This window comes from Pogona vitticeps, chromosome 4 (assembly GCF_051106095.1).
Source record: "Pogona vitticeps strain Pit_001003342236 chromosome 4, PviZW2.1, whole genome shotgun sequence".
NCBI lineage: Eukaryota > Metazoa > Chordata > Lepidosauria > Squamata > Agamidae > Pogona > Pogona vitticeps.
Window position 1 is genome coordinate 217,242,446 of NC_135786.1, and position 25,206 is coordinate 217,267,651.

At 37.6% G+C, this 25,206-nt stretch overlaps 1 protein-coding gene and 1 pseudogene across 1 annotated transcript in view; one reads left to right on the plus strand and one right to left on the minus strand.

The window, feature by feature from the left end:
• LRP12 (LDL receptor related protein 12) overlaps positions 1 to 25,206 on the minus strand; it is a 47,658-nt gene that overhangs the window by 16,011 nt on the left and 6,441 nt on the right. The window contains exon 2 of the mRNA XM_072999252.2: positions 3,457 to 3,513. Coding sequence (XP_072855353.1) covers positions 3,457 to 3,513 — 57 coding nt within the window. The remainder of the gene's footprint in view (positions 1 to 3,456; positions 3,514 to 25,206) is intronic.
• On the plus strand, positions 15,696 to 15,850 carry LOC140707121 (U1 spliceosomal RNA; annotated as a pseudogene).

A 25,206-nucleotide genomic window follows, 5' to 3' on the forward strand; every position in this document is an offset into this window, starting at 1 on the left:
TAGTGAATGCTTACGGACAAAGAGCTGCCAGTGTAGTCATATATATGAAATTCATTTCTCCACAATCTTTACTGCTGTGCTTATGATGGAATTTGCCTAATTATGAAAGAAGGTCAGATTCTTATATATGCCATCAGAGAAACTAAGAGATGGCTGAAGTTCAATTTATCTTGCATAAGGACTCACTAACATCTAATTATTTCAGCAATATCTAATTATTTTAACATGGTGATAGGATATGAACAGCCCTGGTCAGGAAAGATACCCTTCATATCACAGGCTATGACAGTTAAAATGCAGATAGTTTAACTTAAGCAATATTATGCACTAAAATAACCTTTTAAAAATTTTGGATATATATTTATATAGTTAATAATTGTTATTATTTTATTTAGACAACTTTTTAGTTAAAGAATCTTACAATAACTTTAATTCAGATCTGGGTCTAGAGCATAAGAGAATGTCCCATTGTTGCTTTTGGTCACAGCACCTGGCACTGAGTCAAAAGCTTAAAAGCGCCTCTTAGTCCTTGTGGTTGACTTTTGGGGGCTGTTTTAGAAGCAGAAAGTCAACATATTTCAAGGGAAAGAAAGGCAAATTAATGGTTCTTTGGATCCCATCCAAGATCAGCTGAAGCTATCATTTGTACTCTACATGTTCCTTTCAGTTGAATAAATAATTAAGATTTTCACCAGACATATTAGGTTTAACATGTCATTTTGTATTTCATTTACGATATTTAAAAGTCTTTAATCATAGTCCTTTGAAGATAAAACAGACATCTTATAGTGTAACACTTCATTACAATGTAAGCAATGGACACAAGCCTTTCCATCACAGTGTAGACAAAAGTGTTTCAACTTCAGAGATTTGGGATCTGAAACCAAAGGTTTCAGAAAGCAGTGCTGCTATTCAGCAATATTACTAGAAGCACTCCATTCTGTTTTCCCACCAGTTTTCCACTGTTGCCCCATCAATATTAAGTTGTTGGGATAAGATTTTTTTGGACCATGAATTCCATAATACTTCATTTTGGGAGTTCTACCAGACAGATCCCTTACAGACACCATGTTTGGTTCACCTGGGAGAAAGGCCTAAGTTGGAAGGATCTAAACGTTAGCTAGGCCTAGCTCCTGCTAGGCAGCTGTTCAGACAGCAAGCTCTCAGCTAGCACTGGAGCAGGGAGTTTGGGCAGAGCTTGACCTAACTAAGCCTCAAAGTCTCCCAGTTGAAGTCTTTCTCCCAGGTGAGCCACATTTAGTTATCTATAAGGTGTCTGTCAAGTACCACAATGGAGGATTTTTATTGGATTTGTGGCCACTAAGTAAACCCAGTTCTTATTGGACTGTTTGCTGGAATACAAAATATTCCTTCTCTCTGCCCCAAGAATATGAAATCATAGCACTTTGATCTTCCCCCGTCCTTACTTCTGTGTAAAAGACGACCCTCAATTTTTAATCTAAATATTTTAGATAAAAGTATTGTCTTATACATAGAAAAATACAGTATATTGGTAGACTTTGAATTGCTTCATCTAAATTGAGAAGCATACTAGTACAACAGATTTCAAAATGGGTCCAAAATACTAGGTTTTTGTTGCTTGTCCTCCTTTCTAGTGCTAAACAGCTCCAGAAGGATGTTGAATGCCTCACTGCACTTTTTGCATCCTGCATAAATCAACTACATTGGGTGCAGATTTACAACTGCTCTTAGGTGGGAAGCACTGCTCTTGAAAGACTAACCACACAGTTTGGAAGTGATTATGAACCCTGAAGTAATGAGGAAGCCTCAGCCAGCTACCACCTGTACAGAATGGGCCTTGCCATGGTTCTCTATATACTAGTAACATCTAGAATGGGCCACTGCGGTGAGCTCTAAAGTTCATGGAAATGTCTTTAGAGGACATGGAAATTTCAGCTATTATGGAATGTGTTCACATGACTATAGGTGAGAACATGAGAGGCACATCAGGTAAAGGAAGCTCTTCCTGTCTAGACAGGTTTGAGAGTAGTTAGCTTAGCAATACAAGAGAATGGCTTTTTTTCATGGTGGTGCACACACCTGGAATGGCTTGTCACATCTAGGAACTCTGAAGCCTCTGAAGGCCCATTTATGTGTGTGTGTGGGGGGGGAGAAGGACTGTTTGTTTTTCCACCTTTTCCTAACTGTAATGTTTTAATGCTGTTTGGGTTCCCTATTTTCTTAAAACATTATTGGTGATACAGTCGTGCCCCGCTTAATGATTGCTTCGCTTAACGAGGAAATAGCTTTATGATGTTTAGATAGGGTTTTTTCATTTCGGGAACCAATTTTTCGCTTTATGATGATCAGCAAACGGCTGATCGTCGGGTTTCAAAATGGCCGCCAGCTTTCAAAATGGTCCCCCGCTGTTTTCTAGGATGGATTCCTTGCTGCACAGGCATGGAAAATGGCTGCCCCTATGGAGGATCTTCGCTGGATGGTGAGTTTTCAGCCCATTGGAACGCATTAAACGGGTTTTAATGCGTTTCAATGGGGTTTTTCGTTTTGTTTGATGATGTTTTCGCTCTACAGCGATTTCGCTGGAACGAATTAACATCGTCAAGCAAGGCACCACTCTATGTATTAATTTCACTAAGCTTTGCTTTTTTGCTGGCCAAAATCCTCTTGTGTAGTTATGTTGGTATAATGCAAACACTGTAAATTTGGATGGAAACTAGTTCAAAATGAGCAAGCACCATAGGCATTGCATGACTTACTGTAATGTACAACAAATAATGTCCTTGGCAATTTTTTAAAACTTGAAGCAATTCACACTGTGCTGATGTAGCAATGCAAGAGAATTTTGATCATTATGTCTTTGGAATTTTAATATGTAAGACACCTTCAAAGAAACATTCTTTTATAAGACATATTTTAAATAAAGCAAAAAGCAAAAATGATTGCTGAAGTAGATGGGCATAGGATTGATTTCTTTTCGAGAGGGAGGTATGGACCTTATGAACTTGGTGGGTATCCCATTTCTGCTGCACCAGATCACTACCTAAATTAAAAGAACTGCGCAGACATAAAAGGCAGTTCAAGATTATGCTTCACTTTTTAATCAAAGAAAATGTGTAATATCACTGCTCATACTATTGGCAGCACCACTGTTCTCAAAAATATTATTTCTATAAATGTCACTTCACAAAACTTTATTGTAGGAAAAAATCAACTTGGTCCAACTTTTCTCTTCAGTGTCTGTATGGAAAATAATTAAACAGTTAGAAAAAAATAATCTGTTCATAAGCATAGAGGTATCAAATTTATCTTATGAAATTTTTTTCATGTTCCACTTGCTTCACTCCTTATTACATGCTGCAAAAGGCAGCAATAATTTTTATAGCCAAATATCTCTTCATAAGATACCAGGTGGCTTTCAATATTTACTATTTAAGTCATGCATGAAATTTAAACATTACAAAAAAAATGACTTACCAGTTGAGACTCCTGAAATATGCACATTTTCAGAACGTTCTGCAAGAGCACTGTTTCCTAAAATTAAACATAATGAATAAACTAATTTCCAAGATAGAATTTGTAAAAAAAAATCTTCAGATATAGTACTATGGAAAAGAAAAGGAACAAAAAATAAGCTATTTTAATATTCAAATACTTCAGATTCAAGGCCTCTATTAGTACATTTATAAAAGAAGAATACATGGGGAGGGGGAATAAAATGATTATACAATCAAGACACAAAAGGATTCTGTGTCACACAGTGAACAAGTTGAATGGAGAAGCTCAAAGGTGTCAAAGCTTGGCTACTCCCTAACAGTAAAGATTTCAGATATTTTAGCCAAGTTTAAGAATTTCTGTTTCTAGTGCTCTTTCACTCTTTTGAGAAACTGTTCTCACTAATGAGGGAGATTAGCAGAGTGAGATAAGCAAAGATAACAGGAAAAAAAAATCACTACTCAGAACCATCACCAAGGCAATTCCACTACAGCTTTGATAGGCTCTGGGGGATTCTGATCAGCCAGCATCTGGATGCTTTTCACAGGATAAAAATATTGGTCCTCAAGCTCTTAATTTTACCATACCAGTTTAAAACAACTTATTTTCTATGTCAAACTCACATTACATGTCTACTTTTTTCATTTGTCAGAGGCCCAAGCAAGCATTTTTATATTGAAATGGAGGAATAGCATTCCTGTATACCACTAGATACAGTGGCTCTTCACACATATGGAGCTGTTCACAGTGTCCAAATACAAGGGCTGAAACTATGAGGGCATAAATAGTGAAATCCAGTTAGTGCAATTATGTGGGATGGGGGAGGCTCTAATATCAGACAATAGCCACTGAATCACCACTGGTGGTCCCAATCCTGATGGAAGTGACTTTCTCATAGTAAGGGTGTTCTAATATTAAGTGACTTTCTAATATTAAAGGTTCTCCCACATTCTGAAATTTCCCCAGGTCAAAAGGGATTCCTGGTGAAACCTGGAGTGGATGGGGATGGGATATAAAGTTTTCAATTCAATTCAATTCAAAAATAACATTGTGGACTGATAACATCATCACTATTCATGCCTGCATAGGTACTCAGTGGGATTCTGTCCATTCTTTTTAAAACTAAAACAAATACCCATAAAAACAATGTAAATAGTGTGTAGAAAGATTTAATCTGTGTGGCATATACGCTGCTTACAAATATCTTGGCAGCTAACAACAAGCAGAATTCGAACTCCTTTAATACAGATATGTCTGAACTTTTTGCATCTCTAAAGCAAGAGAAATTAATAGCTGTGAGCAGATTGTAAGAACATAGGAAGCTGCCAGTAAATATATCTATACAGTGGTGCCTTGCTTAACGGGCGCTCCGTTTAGCGATGAAATCGCTTAGCAATGACTTTTTCGGAGTGTTTTTGCGCTTCGTTTAGCAATGGTCCCTATGGGTGATTTCCGCTTAGCGATGGTTGGGACCATGCTTCGCATAGCAATTAAATTTTGGATCCCCTGTTTCGCTTAACGATGGTTTAAACAGCCTCATGTTTGCTGTTTTTTAAATGTTTTTCTGTTATTTATAAAGTTAAAGTTTACTGTTTAAAATGTTTGAAATCATAAAGTGCACTTAATAAACCCTTTGTTAACTAAATTTGACTTTGTTCTGACTCTTTTTAAATCTGTTGTTGTATTTTCCCCCCATTGAGGTGCATTGAATAGGTTTCAATGCATTTCAATTAGGGAACCGTGTTTCGCTTAGCGATGTTTCCTATGGCGATTTTCGCTTAAGGACGGCAATTCATTCCTATTGGAACGGATTATCTGGTTTTCAATGCATTTCAATGGGAAACCGCGTTTCGCTTAGCGATGAAATCGCTTAGCAGTGATTTTTTTGGAACGAATTAACATCGCTAAGAGAGGCACCACTGTACTTTTAAGAACACAGTACATATAGGCACCATTGCAAAACAAGTATGATGGAGGATGCCAAATCACAAAATGGCTGCCATTATTGGAAGGGCCAATCACAAGACACCCATTTTGTAACAGCTGAACTGCTGAAGCAAGTGAGTTGAAGGCAAGTAAGTTGTTCAAGAACCTCAATTCAAGCCAGAGGTGAAGGCTGCAACCCAACATGCAATCCATTCTTTTGTACTCCACTGAGAATCAAACTTTCCCAACATTTCTTCCTCTTACACTCATCCAAACACATAATGGTAAAAAAAAAGAAAAAGCAAGAAGCAACTGTGCCTTTGTGGAGAAACTGTGACAACCATAAGGAGAAGCTCCTTAAAAATGGGGTAGTCATGCAGGAGAATAGGGGCAAAATATCTGGCACAGAAATATGGAGAAAACTGGGGTATAAGAGCAGTTAAGGGAGGAGGGTCAGAAAGCTATGAAGGAGGGGGGAAAAGGGCAAAGCATGTGTTGCATATAAAGGCATGACTTGGCCAAAGAGAAGGGAAGGAGAGAAGAAATGAGATCATGAGAGGAGAGTGGAAATTAGTAGCATGAAGCCTGAAGGCTGAACAATTTGAATGACATAATCGCCAAAAACAAACTGGCAACTGAAATAAAGCTAGAGACAAACCAATATTCACTATTCAGGTATTCCAGTACATATGTAATCCTCATATATACTTCCCAAAAACCTAAACCTAGATTAGAATCTATTCCTTCCCCATCATTAACACCTAAGGAACACTTTTCACTCAAGAACATGCAAGTATGAAGATTCTAGATAAAATGAACATTTCCAGATGATTGCATTCAACTAGTAAGGTATACATCTCTTCATTATAAGGACAATGCCTCATCCCCTGAAAATAAGCCCCAATACATTTTTGGAGCAAAAATTGATATAAGACCCTGTCTTATTTTCGGGGTAACACGGTAGTGCTTCTGTACTTGGACCTTTGTTTTTCTCTTTATTATATTATATACCTGCTTTGCTTACATAGTTTAGATTTTTGTTTTCACTATTACTGCTACTCTAATGAAAATCACAAAAAGTTAATTAAAAAAGAAAACAATGCAAAAAAGAGTGTTTGGCAGGCCACAGTTGCTAGTTTGCAAGTTAGGGAACAGCGAGGAGCAGAGCATCAACGAGAATGACTTCGGTCTCAATGGAAAAGAGGGCACCCTCCCTTAGGTAAGGCTATCAAATGAAGAATGAGCAACAAAAGCTATGCATTTGTCCTTCAATTACATATTCATCTCAAAAACAACAAGAATGCTTAAGTTGTTTCCCCAAAATAAATTTTGTGATGATTCATTAACTGGAATCAAATCAATCACTTTATCTTCATCAAGGAATATTTTAGTTTGCGGTGTACCATAAAGAGTAGAGTGCACTGCTTCCTTCAGGCAATTCTTTATCTCATATAGCCACTTCAAAGCACCCTCCCTGAATCAAAGCACAAATATGACCCACCTGAGTTTGCATGACTAGCTTTGCATGATGAATCTCTTATTCTACTTGGGACCCGAACAAGTGTTTTAGTGCTTTTGTAAAATTACTTCCCCCACTAGTTTCTTTGCTGCTTTGATAAATATGTGTCTGGATATGCATGAGATAGAGTGCCTACACCAATGAGTGAAAAGGCAACCAATAATGAGCTCTGAGGATCAGAAAAAAGCAGTCTGGAATTGTAAGAATTGGAACATTGTCAATGCTGCCAAATGTTTTTGAAGCAGTAAGAATGGCATAAGTGATTTTAGGTTATCACAGCCCTCCAAACCTATGTCACAAGGTTTTATAATGAACTAATGGGTATTATTTTCCTATCATACAAGTTAAAAGACCGCTAGAATGAACAGAATCATAGAATTTTAGAAAAGTGAAGTTGGAAGACCATAAAGTTCAACCCCCCGCTCAATGCAGGAATAAAATCAAAGCATATCTGCCAGGTGATTATCTAAGTTTTTCTTGAATGCCTCCAGTGTGAGAGCACTCACCAACTCCTGTGGTAACTGGATCCACTGTCATACTGCTCAATATGCTGAATGCATGTCAGGATATAACCTGTGTTGATGATAAGCATTACTTAATGCCATAAGTTGAAGGCGATATTAAAAACAGTAACGTTGCTTACCAATCAGTAGAAGCTACTTTTATTTAAAACCAGGCTTTGATAATCTGCGTTCCTTGACTTTATGTTAAAAACCTACTGTTAAGTAGATTCAGATCACTAGAAAGAGCAATCTCTGACTCTCCCAGCAGGGTAACACTAAACGCTGATACTGAGATAAGCAACACTTTATTTTAAGAACTGTAAGGTTTTGTATTTCCCAGTTAGTCATGAAGTCAACCCAGCAAAAGAAAGAGGAAAAAAGGGGTGTAAGAGAGACAAAATGGGTGACTGGTTCTAGCTTCACCCACCACTGGCATGTGACTAACAGACTACCCTTTGAAGGAATACAGCCATTGAAAGACAGAATACAGTATTTTCATTCGAATTTAGACCACCCAACTGACCCCTGGTGTCTCTGTTGCACGGTAGGCAATGAAAGGGATCCACGGAAAATGTATCATGGGTTGCCTTTGGAAGAGCAATCAGTTCAGATAGATGCTTTTATTATAGCAACACATTGTAGATAGTTAAAATAGTGCCTGCTTTGCAAGCAGCGCCACCAGCAACCACTAAAAATACCCTCTCTTTTTTTTCAATCACGCTTTTAAACTCCCCTACCTTAAAACAATAAGAAATGTTCATGCTATGATCTTGACCCATCTCTCAAATGTGGGAATGGTGTGTGTGTGTATGGCATTGCTGCTGAATGAAGGTTTTACAGTGCAAGCGTTTAGATGACTCTCTTTGTATTCACTTTGCAGGCTTTCAGCTAGTGACACCAAAATAAGATTGCATAATTTAAACAAATGTTTTCACAGAAAATGTTTTAAGTGATATTACCAACACTGATGTTTGTTTGTATGGTAAAATGCTTGTACAGAACATAGTTCAAGTCTCACACATAAAAAAATGTTTTCTTCTGCAAGGCAGAGATTACAGTTTTGCAAATACAAATTTCATTTTTTTTCAATTTGAAACTATTCCTCTCTATTACAAACAAGTTCAAATATACTAACTTTCTATTCACATATAGTTTTGAGGGTTTTTTAAAAAATTTTTTGTTGACATCACACTGAGACTTGGGATTAAAAACCTATCTTTGCCAGAAGCAGCACAGTCATAGACATGGAAGTCTGCCAGCAACAAAAATAATGCCCTGGTTGTCTGCAGGAGGACAAGAGTGATTATATGTTTTCTTTCTCCATTGATTAAATTAATGGGGCGTGCTTCACTGAACTGCAGCAACATAAAAAAAAACACTACCTGTTTGACTAATGACCAGTCAGAACTAATACACAGTGGTACCAGGACACTAGCCAATGCAGAACCTTGGTAGCAAATTTGGAGCAGTCCAAAAAAGTTCCTGCCCAAGGGACATATCAACCAGCTTGGATAACACACAAGTGTTCTTCATTATACAGTGGTGCCCTGCCAGACACTTACCCCGGTAAATGACAAAATCGCTTGACAATGACTTTTTTGCGATCACTATTGCGATCGCAAAACAATGGTTCCTATAGGGGAAATCCGCTTTACGTTGATTAGGTCTTTCCTTCGTGAACCGTTTGTTCGCAAAATGATGTTTTTTCTGGCTCCGCAAAATAGCCTCACTCCCTTTGCAAAATGGCTGTTTTCCAGACAGAAGCTTCAGAAGACAGCGATTTTAAACAGCTGATCAGCGGTTCTCTATGGGTGATCTTCGCTGGACGATGATGTATGATGGAATTAATTAACCGGTTTTCAATGCATTCCAAAAGGGTTTTTTTGCATGACGACAATTTCGCTGTACAGCAATTTTAACGGAACGGATTATCGTCGTCATGCAGGGCATCACTGTACATACTATTTGTATACCAGCTGCTGACTGGCTTTTGCTGTTTAGTACCAGCCAACTTCTACTTACTCAAGTAGGAGGCTCTCAGACATTCTCATACATTACAGATTCAAAAAGTTTCCTTTGATCTGCTCCATCCTGCATCCAGTCTTAGGGCCACTGTGAGGAAGAACCACTTCCCAACAGAAAAGAGGAGTGTGAGCCATCCTCTCCAGTGCCCACAACAGAGGGATACGAGACAGGGTATACGCTGATACCAGCAGTGGCCCAACTGAGAGTAGAGGAGAAAAAGAACAGGAAAAAAGACTGAAAGGAGGGCGAGAAAGGGGAGGAGCCAATAGTAGAGGAATGTGACAGGGGCTGAGGAGAAGGAAGAGGGAAAAGAGAGCTAGATTGGGAGACTGAGGTAGAAAAGGAGGAGAAAAATAAAGGAAAAGAGGTGAAGGAAGAAGACATTCCTCTAGGATGGGGTTGGTTAGAAATTGAATACCCCTGGAGAGGCAAGCATATTAAAATGAAACTGCCCCTAGAGGAAATAGAAAGGATACAGCAATATTGCAACGTGAGACCAGAGAATGTTCAAACACTTCAGGTTTTCAACATGGAATGTGAAATGCCTGGGTTCTAACACGAAGAGGGCAAGGATACAAAATGTATTGAATAAAAGTAATATGGATATTGTATTCTTGCAAGAAACTCATCCAAAAAAGGAGGGTTTTAATGAAATGAAGGGCAAATGGATTCAAATTTATGAAAAATTATTTGGGACTTCAAAATCTCAGGGAATAGCAATATTAAAATATTTAAAAAGTGAATTTAAAATTGAAAAAAATGGAAAAGGATACTCAAGGCAGATATCTGATATTGCAAGGTAAAATAAAAGAAGACATTACACTTGTAAATGTTTATGCAGATAATGAGAGACAGGAGGATTTTTTTGAAAATATATTGAAGTTGGATAAATTGAGGAAAGGTTTCGTGATATTAGCAGGAGATGTTAACATGATAATGGATATGAAGAAGGATAAATCAAAGTTGCGAATTGGGGAAGGGAAAATTAAATGTACAATATTGAACAGATTTATTAATAAAACAGATTTGAAAGATGTTTGGAGAGAATTAAACGGTGAAGAAAGAAAGTTCTCCTTCCACTCACAGGTGCATAATACATATTCAAGAATAGAGTATATATTTGTCTCTAAAGGTTTACTGCCAAGGGTAAATGATACAGCTATTGAAGTCATCCAAATATTGGATCACGCCAGAGTGAATATGGAATTGATGTTTAAATGTGATTATAAGGAGGCAGTAAGGTGGAAAATTGATACAAATATTTGTCAGTATCCAAACTTGATTAAAAAATTCAAAAAAATTTAGAAGAGACATGTAACAAGCACCATGTAGCAAACACCCTGTCTTCCTATATATACAATGATATTGGCCTGCACCGATGGGAACTGTTGGGAGGCGGAGCCAGAGAAACTAGAAGGGAGGAATGAGTCAGAGTCTAGTCAGGGGAGTCAGAGACAGAGAGGGGAGAAGATAGTTTGGCTTTGAGGCAGGGAGAGTGTTTAAGGAGTAATTAGTCAGAGTGTGACCTGTATTAAACAAGACAGAAGAGGTTAAAGTAAAATACTGAAGCTTTGTGTAACTTTAAGAATGTGCTTGAGAACTATTCCTAAAACAAAATGTAATCGATAAACCTGTTTCTGTTTAAAAGTTCAGTACTGAATGGACCTCAATCTTTGATAGGAAATATAGGTTGATAAAAGAGATCAACTGGTGGCAGCATGTTAAAGTGTATGTTGGGATACCTTTGTGAGCTCTGGGTTTGGTGAAACAAGCAGGGGCCACAGAGTAAACATCACACATGGGAAATAAAGAGAAGGAAGGAGGTCAACCTAAGATAATCTGGGACACTATGAAGTCTGTGGTAAGAGGGTATGCATGTAAAGCATTGTATATACTTTAAAAAGCGGGGGGAAAGAATATAGGACTTAGAAAATAATATAAAGGAATTGGAAAAAATAGTCATAAGAACTAGAGATAAGAAAGCTATAATAGAATTACAAGCGAAGAGGAAGGAACTGGAAGGGATTCATCTGGAAAAGGTACAAAGAAAATTTATCTAAAAAGAGATTTTTTTAATTTAGTAAAAGGAACTCCAAGTTATTAGCTAAAGCATCTTCTATAAAAAAAGAATAAAAGTAATATAGAATAATACAAGATTTGAATGGAAAAAGATGTAATAAAATGGAGAAATTGGAAGCATTTCAAACATTTTATAAAACTTTATATACTAGTAAAAATCCTTCTATAATGAAAATGAAGATTATATAAAAACAATTGTAATGAAAAACTGTTAGATGATGATAACAATTAAATGGAACAGTTAATTACTGATAAAGAAATAGAGGATATTATAAATAACTAAAAGACAGGAAAGACCCCTGGAACAGATGGATTAGGCCCAGAATATTATAAAGTATTTAAAAAGATTCTTATACCAAAGTTAAAAGTGTTATTTAACAAGATATTAATGGGAGAAGAAATCCCACAATCATGGAAAGAGTCATTGATTGTTTTAATATTGAAACCAGATAAAAATCCAATAAATATGGAAGCATATAGACCCATATCACTGATAAATCAAGATGCTAAGACATTCACGGCAATAATGGCAAAGAGATTAAATAACTTTATGGGGAGTTATATTGAAAAGACAAAAATGGATTTATACAAGGCAGACGAATGTCAGATTTAATGAGAAGGGTACTTAATTTAATGCACTCAGCTAAAGAAACGAACTATGAAGCCGGAGTACTATTGTTAGACTTATTTAAAGCATTTGATTCAGTGGAATGGGATACGTTAAATACAGTGGGTTCTCGACTTACGAACAACCCTACTTGCGAACAATTCAACTTACGAACCCGCCCTATAGGGGAAATAAGAACTCGACATACGAACTTCCCTCGAGTTACGTACAGGAAAAAAAGTGCCCCCTCCCTCCCCTTAGAGGCTTCTGGAGGGGAAAAAAGGGTCAGAAACTTAAAAATAAATAAAAGAAAGTCACTTACCAGACCTTGGTAGTCCCCAAACAGCAGGAAAAAGAGCAGGAAACAGCTAAAAGCCGACACCCAGAAGGGAGCTTGGCAGCCATTTTGTGCTTCCCCCCTGCACCCTCCTCTCCCCGCCTATCAGCTGATGGGCTGGCTCTGAAGAGGCTTGGGGAGGCTTGCTCAGCACCTAAAAAGCCTGCCTTGCACAACATGCTTTAAAACATGCTTAAAAATTGGCTTTATTGAAAAAAAGATTTCTAAAGTGCTTTGCAAACTGTTCCCTGCCTTCATCCTCGTTTCCTGAACCTAAGGGGAAAAAAAGAAAAAATATCCCCCTCTAGTGGCAGAAGGCAGAATAGCAGCTTCCCATTAGTTTCTATGGACGGAAAAGAGCAGATACAGATTAAATGGTTTTCAATGCATTCCTATAGGAAATGCAGATTCGACCTAAGAACTTTTCAACCTAAGAACCACCTTCCAATATGGATTAAGTTCGTAAGTCGAGACCCCACTGTACATTAATTAAATATCTAGGGTTTGGACATAATTTTAGGCAGATAATTTACCAGTTATATTCACAGAATACAGCTAGAGTAATAGTTAATGATGGAATAACTGAGACAATACACCTAAGTTGCAAGACAAGATTGCCCCTTATCTCTAGTATTATTTACAATGATAATAGAATTACTGGCACAGATAATTAGAGATGATAAACAGATTGTAGGGATAGAACATAAAGAAAATGGAAAGATAAACTTGTTTGCTGATGACACATTACTAATAGTTAAAAATCCAATAGAAACAACAGAAAGGATTAAATCACACTTGGAGGAATTCCGAGGGTATAACAGGATTAAAAGTAAACTGGGGAAAGTCAGGATGTTTATTGTTAAACCACAAAGATGAGGAGAAAAGAAGAATTAAAACAATATTTGAAGGTAAAATGGGAAATGTTATTAAATATTTAGGGATTAATATTAACTGCAACTTTCAGGATATAATTAAAATAAATTTGGATAGATTGAAAAAAGAGATAACTGGAAAGATAAAAGATTATCAGAAATTAAAATTTCTTGGTTTGGTTGAGTGGCATGATGCAAAATGAAAATTATTTCTAAATTAAATTTTATATTTTGGATGCTTCCTATAAAAATTACAGAAAAACAACTGAAATAATGGCAGATGATGATAAATTGTTATTGTAATAGAAATAAACAAGTGAGGATTAATAAGAAATTATGGTATGGAACACAAAAAGGGAGGTCTTGGATTATCCAATTTAAAATTATATTATACAGGAAATCAGCTCAGACATATTCCAGACATTATTAAAGGTAATAAAAATTTAATGTAGACAGAAATAGAAATGCAGGGTAAGGAAGAAAGAATTGAAAGTATACTGTTTAAAGAAAAATTGGAGAAGAGATTACCGTATTTTTTGCTCCATAAGACGCACCGGACTTTAAGATGCACATAATTTTCAGAGGAGGAAAACAGGGAAAATATATTCTGAACCAAATAGTGTAATAAAATATTGAATAAACTATAACAGAATAACATTTGAACGATGTAAAGTGAACAGCAGTCAACAGTGGCATTAAGAACCGTTACCACTGTCATTAACAAATGGAGACACTTAAAGCTTTGTGTACTCTAGTTTATGTACCATAAATTTGTGTACCATAAATTTAATTTAAGTACATATAGACCATTATCAGCCAGTGATAAGACCTATACCACGCTACCAATATTTTACATTTCCTTTCATCCACCTCGTCCCCATGCTTATAGAAATGTCTCAATGACAGATGAGATTGTTGTGCAACTCTGCCCATCTACAGCTCAAGCCTATATTAGAAATGGTTTGTCTGATTTGGCACTGCATTGAGAGGTCCCTTTTAGTTGTGTGGAGGATAAATAGTGGAATTAAACGATTTAACAGCTGGTTTTCCTTATTTACTTTAGGTTATGCAAAAGAACAGCAACACAAAGCTTAACCCATTCACCAGCAGTAGCACATGCTCAGCATAAGACCAAATCTCGGGTTTCTGACATAATTGAACATTTATAGCATGCAAGGCACAACAGCCATGAACAATGTTCCTGACGAGCCAAAAAAACTGAATACAAACTATAATAGCTGAAATCAAGAAGCAGGTACTGTAACCCAGTTAGAAGTCACAAGGCACAGTTAGTTTCCTTGCTGCAGCACCCTTTGGAAATGCATTCTCTATTAGATGCCCAGAACTAGTTGAAAAGTTTGCAAGTCGAATCCAAATTTCTCATAAGAATGCATTGAAAATTAATTAATGCATTCTTATGGGAAAAAAGGTCAGAAACTTTTAAAAAATTAAAAGAAAGTCACTTATCAGGTACTGTAGACTGAGCCCAGCTCTTCACAGTGCCTCGGTAGGCCCCAGAACAGTCAAAAAGAGCCCCAAACAGCTAAAAGCCAGCAGGCAGCCGGCAGCCATTTTGTGCTCTTCTCTGCTCCTGCCCCCTCCCCTCTCCCTATTAACAGCTGATCGGCGCTGGTCTGAAATGCTTCCCAGGCAAGCAGGTTTCAACTCAAACAGAGCACCTTTTCACCCAAGCACGGTTTAACCCAAAACAAGCAGCTTTTAAAGAAAAACAAGCAGATTTTTAAGGCAAGCACGAACGTTTCTACACAAGCAGGTTTCAACTCAAACGGAGCACCTTTCACCCAAGCACAGTTTAACCCAAAACAAGCAGCGTTTAAACTAAATTTTACATTTTAAAATGACAATACCAGGCAGTCTCAGGTCTCTCTCCTAGCTCTCTAACTGCTTGTACTAGCAAGGAAGCAGACAAGCAGCCTCTTCACTAACTGAAAGTTTGAATTTCCCTGCTTTCCCTGCCTTCCCCGCATATTAGGTATGCTAATATCTGTGCACTGGAGCACTGGTTCTTAACCTTGGGTTACTCAGGAGTTTTGGACTGCAACTCCCAGAAGCCTTCACCACCAGCTGTCCTGACAGGGGTTTCTGGGAGTTGCAGTTCAAAAGCATCCAAGTAACAAAGGTTAAGAACCAATGCACTGGAGGATTGTGGGAGGAACATTCCAGCCCCTGATGGGGGTCCTGTGGGGCACCCCAAAACACTGAGTAGGTCTCTTTGCCTCTTTTAGGACTGTGGCTGTGCATCCCTGCTCTGATCAGGAGGTGCAGCCGGGGTGTCACCATGTCTTTGGGGGATAGGGCACAGAAAGGGGAAGAATTTTCAGGGGCCATTTTAGCTCATACCTGGCAGGGGAGATACCATTATTGTAAAAGTGGTTTTCCTAGGGTAAGGCTCATCTATTGCACTTTGGATGTGCTGAACCCTGTGATTTCCCCAAATGTGGGAAAATCAACTGCCTAAGTGGGGGACTGTGTTTATGGTTTCCCCTGGTCTTTCTAGAATCACTCTTTCCCCTTTAGTCCCTGGCTGTTTTCACTGCCTGCTGCCATAGGCCTGTTGGCCTTGCTGGTTTTCCAGGTGGGCTGCAGGAACCAGATCCTGGAAAGCTAGCAGTGCAGAATGGTGAGGTCCAAACAGCAAGCAGTCTGTGGCGCCAGTTCAGAGGCCTCCCAGCATGGCAGTGGGAGGCTTCTAGGTGGTGGTGGCTGAACCCTTTTTTTACTGTATTTACTCCATAAGACGCACATACTTTCTCCCCCTCTGTTTGGGGGGGAAAGTGTGTCTTATGGAGTGAAAATATGGTAAAAAGATTACTAACCCTTTCCTTAAAAATATGTTAGAAAATTGGAAAAATTGAGAGGCATATTGAGCCCATCGATCTCTCCTTTATCCGAGGTGGTGGATTTAAAGAATTTTCCAGAAAACTCTTAAGAATATATCAAAAAATAAAGAGATAAATAGGATAAAAGACTGGATGGAGAATATGAGAGATAAAAGAAATATAAAAGAGATTTTGGGAGGAGAGGGGATTTCTTGGTTTAATATGATTCAAACAGAAAGGTGGACAAGGGAATGGAATAGTAAGGAAGGGAAAAGTAGAAAAATGACAACATTTGAAGAGATTATTGAAAAAAAGAAATTAGAGGAAAAGACAGAAAGAAAGGGAACTGTAAGTCAAATATATAAATTATTAATTCAGAACAGGATACACAAGGATTAAAAACACAGTGGCAATATGATTTGGATAAAGAAGTAATAGGAGAAGAATGAGATAAAATGTGGGACCAAAGAAGTATGAAGAACATGTAAGGATAAAAGAAAATTGTTATAAGATAATATGGAGGTGGTATTTAATGCCGGTAAAACTGAATATAATAAATAAAAATGTATCATCACTATGCTGGAGGTATAAAAAAAGAAGGGGATGTATATACATGTGTAGTGGTCATGTGTGGTAAGAAAGCAAAAATGGAAGCAAATTTTTAAAGAAATAAGGGAAATAACTGGATTAAATATTCAAATGTCCCCATCAATGGCTTTATTGAATTTGGTTAAGAAGGATCAATTGTTGAAAAAAATAAGGACTTAATAGTAATAATGATTACCGCAGCAAGGTTAATTTTTGCAAGGAACTGGAAAAATGATAACCCACTCAATTTAGAGGAATGGTATAGAGAACTATGGGATATGGCAATTAATGATAAACCAACATGTGATAAAATTGTATTTTATCTTTGTTGTTGGCCGCCTAGAGTAGTCCACCGTGACTAGATAGGCGGGATATAAATTAAATAAAATAAAAATAAATAAATAAATAAAATAAGAAGAGGCCTATCAAAAAATAATGATTTTTAAAAAATACGGAGTTAATTCTCAGAATATGTATTTCAGAGAGGGAAGGCATATACACCAAGGCAGTGGTTCTTAACCTTTTTGAAAGAAACGCCCCCTTGAGCCATTGAGGAAGTTATCATCGCCCCCCTCCCTGAGGTGATATCTTACCTACCTACATACCTACCTACCGACCTACCAACCGACCTACCTACCTACCTACCTTGTCTCCCTCCCCACCTGGGTGCAAGGCAGCACTTCACGGGGCGAGGATGAGGACCCAAGAGACCTTTTCCTTCCACCCGATCCACACTCAGTGCTCCCCTAAAGGAGAGACGTGGCAGGTAGAAAGAGCTGGATCATCTGGCGGTGGCAGCAGCACCGGATCTACTGCCAGCACTGCGGCTGCAGTCGCCTTTACAGGTTTGGCACGCTCCAGCGCCCCCCTACCGCCCCCCTTCAGTTCTTTCGCCCCCACACCCCCCCCTTTTCATTCTACCGCCCCCCTGAAAAATGAAATCGCCCCCTGGGGGGCATTATTGCCCACGTTAAGAACCACTGCACCAAGGGAAGAAACAATGAAGTTTTGGAGAGAAAATGGACTGAATGAAAATATTATTAATGCTAGCCCTGAGGGTGATGGTGGCACTGGTGTATTATGTAATTGTATTTTATTGTGGTGTTAGGTTTATGTTGTTTAGGTTGGATGTTCATTTAATAAATTTAAAAAATTTAAAAAGAAAAAGAAATCAATGACTTCCAATTAAGACACTGATGGATTCACAGAATTTGATGAACTGCTCTCTTGCTTCATTTAGAGACCTCAGCGTCTTTGAGACACTTAACATTTCCTCATTCAACTCTCCCATTTCTTGCTTTGAACCACACAACTATCTACTTTACCTGGACAGATGTATTTGTCTAGCATATTTATACAAAGAGAAAGATGGATGGATTGACAGACATCTGAAGGGCCAACAGAAGCTAAATCTAGGTTCCATAAACAGTGAATTATAACTTTTGAGCACCCTACTAAGAGTGTCTGGGTTGTATAATGGCTAGAGTATTGCACTAGTATTAGTAAAATCTAGAAATAAGGACTCACTGAGCTATAAAGCTTCATGGATGGCTTTGAGCTAGTTACTATCTATCAGACTAGCTAGATTGTCTTTTCTATAATCTGTTTGTTATTTTTTTCAGTACACCTGGATCTGAAGAGTGGCTCATGCTGCTTTGTCTCTCCATTCTTGCTGTGACTAGAATTTGCAACAATTAAGTCTGCAAGTTTGAACTTGAATGGCTGCTTGAGCTATTTTATCCAATTACACTAGTAGCTATTCCCTACTTTGTTTAACCACTACACATAAATTTGCTGTTTGTATGCCACACATCTGGCAAATATCCCTTGATTCATATACTGTATTTATTATTAGATATATACACATACAAGTTACCACAGATATGTGAATGAGGACATATGGTACACTTCCACTTCAAAAAAATTTATCCTACGAAGTTGGATCATACTGATAGTCTGTTGCAACTCACTGGCCAGAAATATGTCTCACTTGGTTTATAATAGCCAAATGACAAATAGACTAATTTTCATCATTAATACTCTCACTGGCTAAGGTATATGAATGCTCTCGTGTACTGCTGAGTATTATGGCTAGAATCCACTGACAAGTTTTTTCTTTTCTATTTCTATGTCTAAAGATTTTTTTAAAAATAAATCTTGTGCATACAGTAGTTTTGATTTTCATAGTGCCCTGTAAACATAAACTATGTTCCAAATTAACAAGCTGTAAGAACATAGTAGGTATAGTATCTCAAAATTTATAGAAATACTGTATAGCCCTAATCTGGGACTGCTATCTAGCTACTGCTGAGGCCAGTAGCCATTTCTCTTTTGCACAGTAGTGCGTAAGCCAGCCTCTAAAAATCTTACTGCATTTTGCCTTTACCCTTACCCCATTTCATTCTGTTCATACAGAACATCTACTCTCTTCTACTGCTTTCAACAACACCTTCCATCATTTGCACAACATCTAGTTCTAGTTCCTCCTCAAAAAGCCCTATGTCTCTGTTGCCAGAAGGTCAGTAATCTCATTTTATAGACTTCTCTTTTTCTACTCCAGCTGCTATTACTTGGAAATAAAAAGGAAAAGGAAATGGTACAAGTAGCTGATTTCAAACAGAGAAAGGGAAATGAGTGATGTCAATATTCACATGGTTTTATACAGTTCATTAAATTCCTAGGAATTATGCATCATAGTTTTTAAAAGCTTTTCTGTAGAACAAAAAGCAAAATCAGATTCTGTCAATGGGCAGCAGCCTTTCAGGCTGTACAAGCAGCTTTGGGGATATATCTAATGAACGAGAAACTTGTGTTCAAGAGCTACACAAAACTTTGAAGTATTTCTTTGCTTCTAGCTCAGTCCTATTTTTGTCCAAATTTTCAACATTAAATCATTGCTTTTTTCTCCAGTAAGCAAAAACTGGGATTTCTTCAAAGGCACGTGGGTGGCATGGCTCTCAAATCTGAATGAAGAGTAGAGCAAAAGAGGCTATTCAGCAACAGGAGCAGAAAGAAGCCAACAAAACAGCTAATTCCACAGCTTGCTTCTTAGAGAGCTATTCTGTGTATAGAAACCTCTTTATGCCTGTACTTGCTATTGTACATGACTTCTCTATAAGAAACTGATGCTATGAAATAGTCCTAGCTTCTCCCTATCCTTTGCTGGTAACACTTTCTGCTTTGCTCTCATCTTTCTCTACAGAACTGCCTTCCACACTATATATATTAAACTATTTCCATGGAATCTCTCCTAAAAAGTTCATTTCACCAAAGCTTTTCCTAATTCATCATAGCTCATACTTTCTACATGTCTGTCACTCTGTTTATCTTACATATGCAAGTGGGTAGTCTGGGTTTGTTCTGCAAATAACATCTGTCATTGCCACTGTCAAAACAAGCACTTTGTAAGTTGTACCACATTCTTAGCCTTACACAGGAAATGAGCCTTGCTGCACATGAAAGGGAGAAAGAAACAAAATGCTGCTAGATTAACATCCAAACAGTGAATGGTTGTCAGGCAATTTTAGCTTGCCTTTTTAAAGAAAAGTGAAAATGTTCACAATGAAAAAAAAGGATACATCCTGGAGTGGTTTGTTTGCTACTTTGTCACTAGGCATATGCGATACACAATCCAAGGCTGGGTGAACACTTAACTAGGAATACTGCCACTAGAGATTTCCTACAACTGCAAAGTTTTAGATAAGATTGTCTTTTGGGAGTATTATTGTTGTTACATGCTGTCAAATAGCCTCCGGCTTATGGCAACTGTATAAATGAGCAACTTCCAAAATGTCCCGGCATTAACAGCCCTGCTCAGCTCTTGCTTCTTTTAGGGAGTCAACCCATCTCATATTTGGTCCTTCTCTTTTCCTGCTACTGTCAGCTTTTCCTAGCATTTTCCGGCATTTCCTTGCCATTTCCAGCAAGTCTTGCCCTCTCATGATGCGTCCAAAGTATGGCAGCCAGTTTTCTCATTTTTGTTTCCAGAGAAACCTCAGGCTCCACGTAATCTAGGAACCACTTGTTCATGTTTCTGGTGGCCCAGAGTTATCTACAAAGCTCCAGCACTGTACTTCATATGAATCAATTGTTTTTCTCTCAGCTTTCCTCACTTCCCACTGATCAGAAATACAAAAGTGTGGATGATCTTGGCCTTGGCCTCCTGTGTAAGGCTAAGAATGTGGTACATATTGGTGACATGTGCTTATACTTAATAATATTTTCTAATTCATCCATTGCTACACTTCCACATTTCAGTCTTCTGTAGAGTAGACCTTTGGTCTAGATGGGCAGGATAGAAATCTAATAAAATAAATAAATAAATAAATGGAGTCTCCATTTGACGATTGAACCAACGTATACAAAATCGTTAACAATTTCAATTTCTTCACCGTTATTATTGAAGTTGTGTAATTCTACCTTCAGGCAGCTTTCACTTCAATTTCTAAAACTCTGGGTTTTTCATCACTGGATTCCTTTTCAAAGGAGTTTTCATCTTTTCATCTCTTCTGGATAGTTATTCAGCATTTTGTTTCCACCTTTTCTTTACTTTATCCTGTTCAGACAGTATATTTCCCTGTTTGATTTTCTGGAAGAGATCTCTTGTTTTTCCTCTCTCGTTTTATTTCCTTGCACTAGTAATTGTAATAATTCTCTTTGTTTCTATATAATAGTTGCTGAAAAGTTGCATTCAGGATTCTGACCCTATTTCTGTCACCCTTTCCTTTTGCTATTCACTTATCCCTAGAAATTTAAAGGGTTTATTTTGTCATCCATCTAAGCTTTTCTTTTGACTAATGGAATTGTCTTTTTGCATTCTACCCTAAATATATCTGTGGTTTCTATCCACAGGTCTTCTGGTTCACAGTCAATTGGTTTAGTAACAAATCTCTTTTTATTTGGACTTCAAATTCATCACGAATATCATTTAAATTATATCTTGGCACTATGATTCTTTGAGTCTTCATTTTCAGCTTTACTCTAATTTTTGAGATTAAAAATTCATAATTAGTAGCACAATCTACTTCTGATCTTGTTTTGGCAGAGAGAATACAGATTCTCCATTTCCTACTTCTAGTTATATAGTCTGGTGATGTCCACATATACAGTCATCTGTTTGCCTGAGGTATACATTTTCAATAAATACAGTGGTGCCTCGCTAGATGATGATAATCTGTTCCATTGAAATAGCTATTTAGTGAAATCATCGTCTAGCAAAAAGCATTTCCCCATTGGAATGCATTGAAACCTGTGTAATGTGTTTCAATGGGGAAGAATCGTCATTGTCTAGCGAAGATCGGCCATAGGAAAGCCGCTTTGCAAACCGCCGATCAGCTGTTTAAATAGCTGTCTTGCGAAGCTTAGGTCCCGAAAACAGCCATTTTGCAAGCACGGAGGGAGCTGTCAAAATCGTTGTCTAGCAAAAATTGGTTTGTGAAGCAGGGACCAAACACTGTCCAGCGAAATTCCTCCATAGGAATCACTGTTTTGCGAATCACTATAGCGAGCACAAAAAGTCAATGTCTAGCGAAAAAACTGTCATGCGGGGTAACTGTCTAGCGAGGCACCACTGTAGGTTTTTGGCTTCATGTAATTCCGAGTCATTCTCCTACTTCATTTCTGACTCCAAGGGCACAGTCTCCAACAACATTGGGTTCTGCTTTGTTTCTTACTTTTGTGTTTCAGTCACCTATGATTATCAGCATGAATATTTTTGGTGTGTGATTAATTTTCTCTTGGATGCTTGCATAAAAGCTTTTGAGTTCTTCTTAATTATCTGCAGCTGGAGAATGGACATGAACAATAGTTATACTGGTAAGCTTTCCAAGAACTCGGATATGATTCAGTCAGAGCTTGCATAACAGGCCTTAACTGCCTGTGCTACATCATACCTCAGTATTAGATCTACTGTGTTTCTTCTGAATTTGTCATTTCCAGACTAAAACATTTTAATTTGTTCACTCCAAGAACTATAATGTTTAAGTATTCCACTTCTTATTTTAAGGTTTCCAGTTTACTTTGATTCTTATTTGTCACATTTCATGTGCAAACTGAATATATTGTGCATCATCGGACTTTCCTGTCATCTCTGTACACGTCAGCCACCAGACATCCTTTTGGCTTTAAATCAATTACGGCATTAATGACAGGACTATTTATATTTGTCCTTTCCTCTTCCCAAATAACAGACTGAGTGCCTTCTGGCAGGAAGTCTCACTTTCCAGTATTATCTCTTGTTTTGTTTTGGATTGGGTTTTAAGGTAGGAAAAATTCAGCAGTAATATATCATTGCCTCCTCTGCAGTATTAACAAAAGTTAGCTTGAGTATCATTGCCACTATCTGTGAAAGACAACAGAGGGCATACACCATGGTTTCAAGTATCTGTATCTGTATATCAAAGAACAGGAAACAAGATGAACTAGAACATTTAACAGAGGAAAGTAAATATGATTTAATATGCATCACTGAAACTTAGCGGGCCAAGAGTCATGACTAGACTAACATTTCAAGGATTTCAATGGAACAGATGTGTAGCAGCATCATATGAAAAATATATTATATACCTATAAGAAGATGCATGATTTGGAACATATGAGATTAGTGGAGTGCATCTGATTAAAAATCAAAGGGGAAAATAGTGAAACTACTGTGGGAGATCTGTTATAGATCTCCAAACCAGACTCAATCATGGGTGATGCCCTTCTCAAGCATATTACCAAATATCAAAAGAGAGGAGAAAAGATAAAGTGCCCAAAATAGTACTCAGTCTGGTGAGACAGATATAGCTCTGCAGGAGAATGCAGAGTAGTCCTGTGCTGGAGAATATGGAGATTCCCTGCTCCCAATTTCAACTGAACGAGGAGGGAACCGTGGCTCTTTAAGAGGCCGGGTGCTTTTGCTTTCAGTTTTATTTTTGCTGGACACTTTCAAAAGAAAAGCATTCATAATACAAATTTCATGACCCCACGGGCACGCAGGTAATAAAGCAACCCAAATATGAGGGTATAGATCAGTGATTCCCAATCTCAATAAACTGGAAGGCTATAGTCCGGTCATGCTGAATGGTGACATTTTTGACTGACCGATGAGACATTCTAAAAAATTTCAAGCCCTGTCCATGGTCCATTAAGACAGTTTTCCATTTTCCCATGTTTTTCTTGAGGAACCTCTGAATGTTTTTACTAATCCCAAATTATTTTAGGCAGGTGTTAAACCAGTTGTATAGCAATGGGTTAAATGCCTTTTTGTAGTCTATCCAGGCCATGTTAAGTTTTGTTTTCTGTCTATTATTATTATTATTATTATTATTATTATTATTATTATTATTATTATTATTATTATTATTATTATTATTATTATTATTATTATTATTATTATTATTATTATTATTATTATTATTATTATTATTATTAAACTCTGTCATTTAGCAAAAGAAGGGGAAAAAGGGAAGTAGCAAGGCAGTGCAACATCAGCAGCCATAGCTTGATGGCTCTGCAGCAGTTAAATGTTCTTCTCTCTAGCCTTCTATGTCTGAGGTAGCATATATGACTTACAAATGATGAGGACCAAGGATTTTGAGGATTGTAATTCAAAACTAAAACTTGAAAAACTGTGGTGTTGCTCAGTCTAATAATACACTGTAATAAGTTACAACTAGACTAGGTCTACTGAAACATTGGGGATCTGGTGAGTCAACTCCTCTGTAAGTTCCAATGATCCAATGGGCACAAATTTCCCTCTGGCCCTCGAAAATCTGGAACATATATGTTGTGGCCCTAACTCTGAAAAGTTTGGAGGCCCCTGTCTTAAGGTCTCGCCACAGCATTTCAATAGGGTTGAGGTCTAACTTTGACTAGGCCATTGTTACACCTTGATTCTTTTCTTTTTCAGTCATTCTGTTATAGATTTGCTGTTGTGCTTGGTTAGGATCATTGCCCTGTTGCACAACCCAACTGCAGCCAAGCTTTAGCTGTCAGACAGATTTGATTCTAGAATACTTTGGTATACAGAGGAGTCCATGGTGAACTCAATGACTGCAGCTGTCCAGATACTGTGTCTGCAAAATAAGCCCAAATCATCACTCCACCACCATGCTAGAAAGTTGGTATGAAGTGTTTGCACTGATATTCTGTGTTTGGTTTTTGCCATACGTGGCACTGTGCATTACAAATATCTCCACTTCGGTCTCATCTGTCCAAAGGACATTGTTCCAGAAGTCTTGTGGTTTGTCAGGATACAAGTTGGCAAACATAAGCTGTGCTGCCATGTTCTTTTTGGAGAGAAGAGGCTTTTTCCTGGCAACCTTCCAAACAAATCATACTTGTTCAGTCCTTTTCTAATTGTACTGTCATGAACTTTAACATTTAACATGCTAACTGAGGCCTGTAGAGTATGAGATGTAACTCTTGGGTTTTTTGCAATTTGTCTGAGTATTG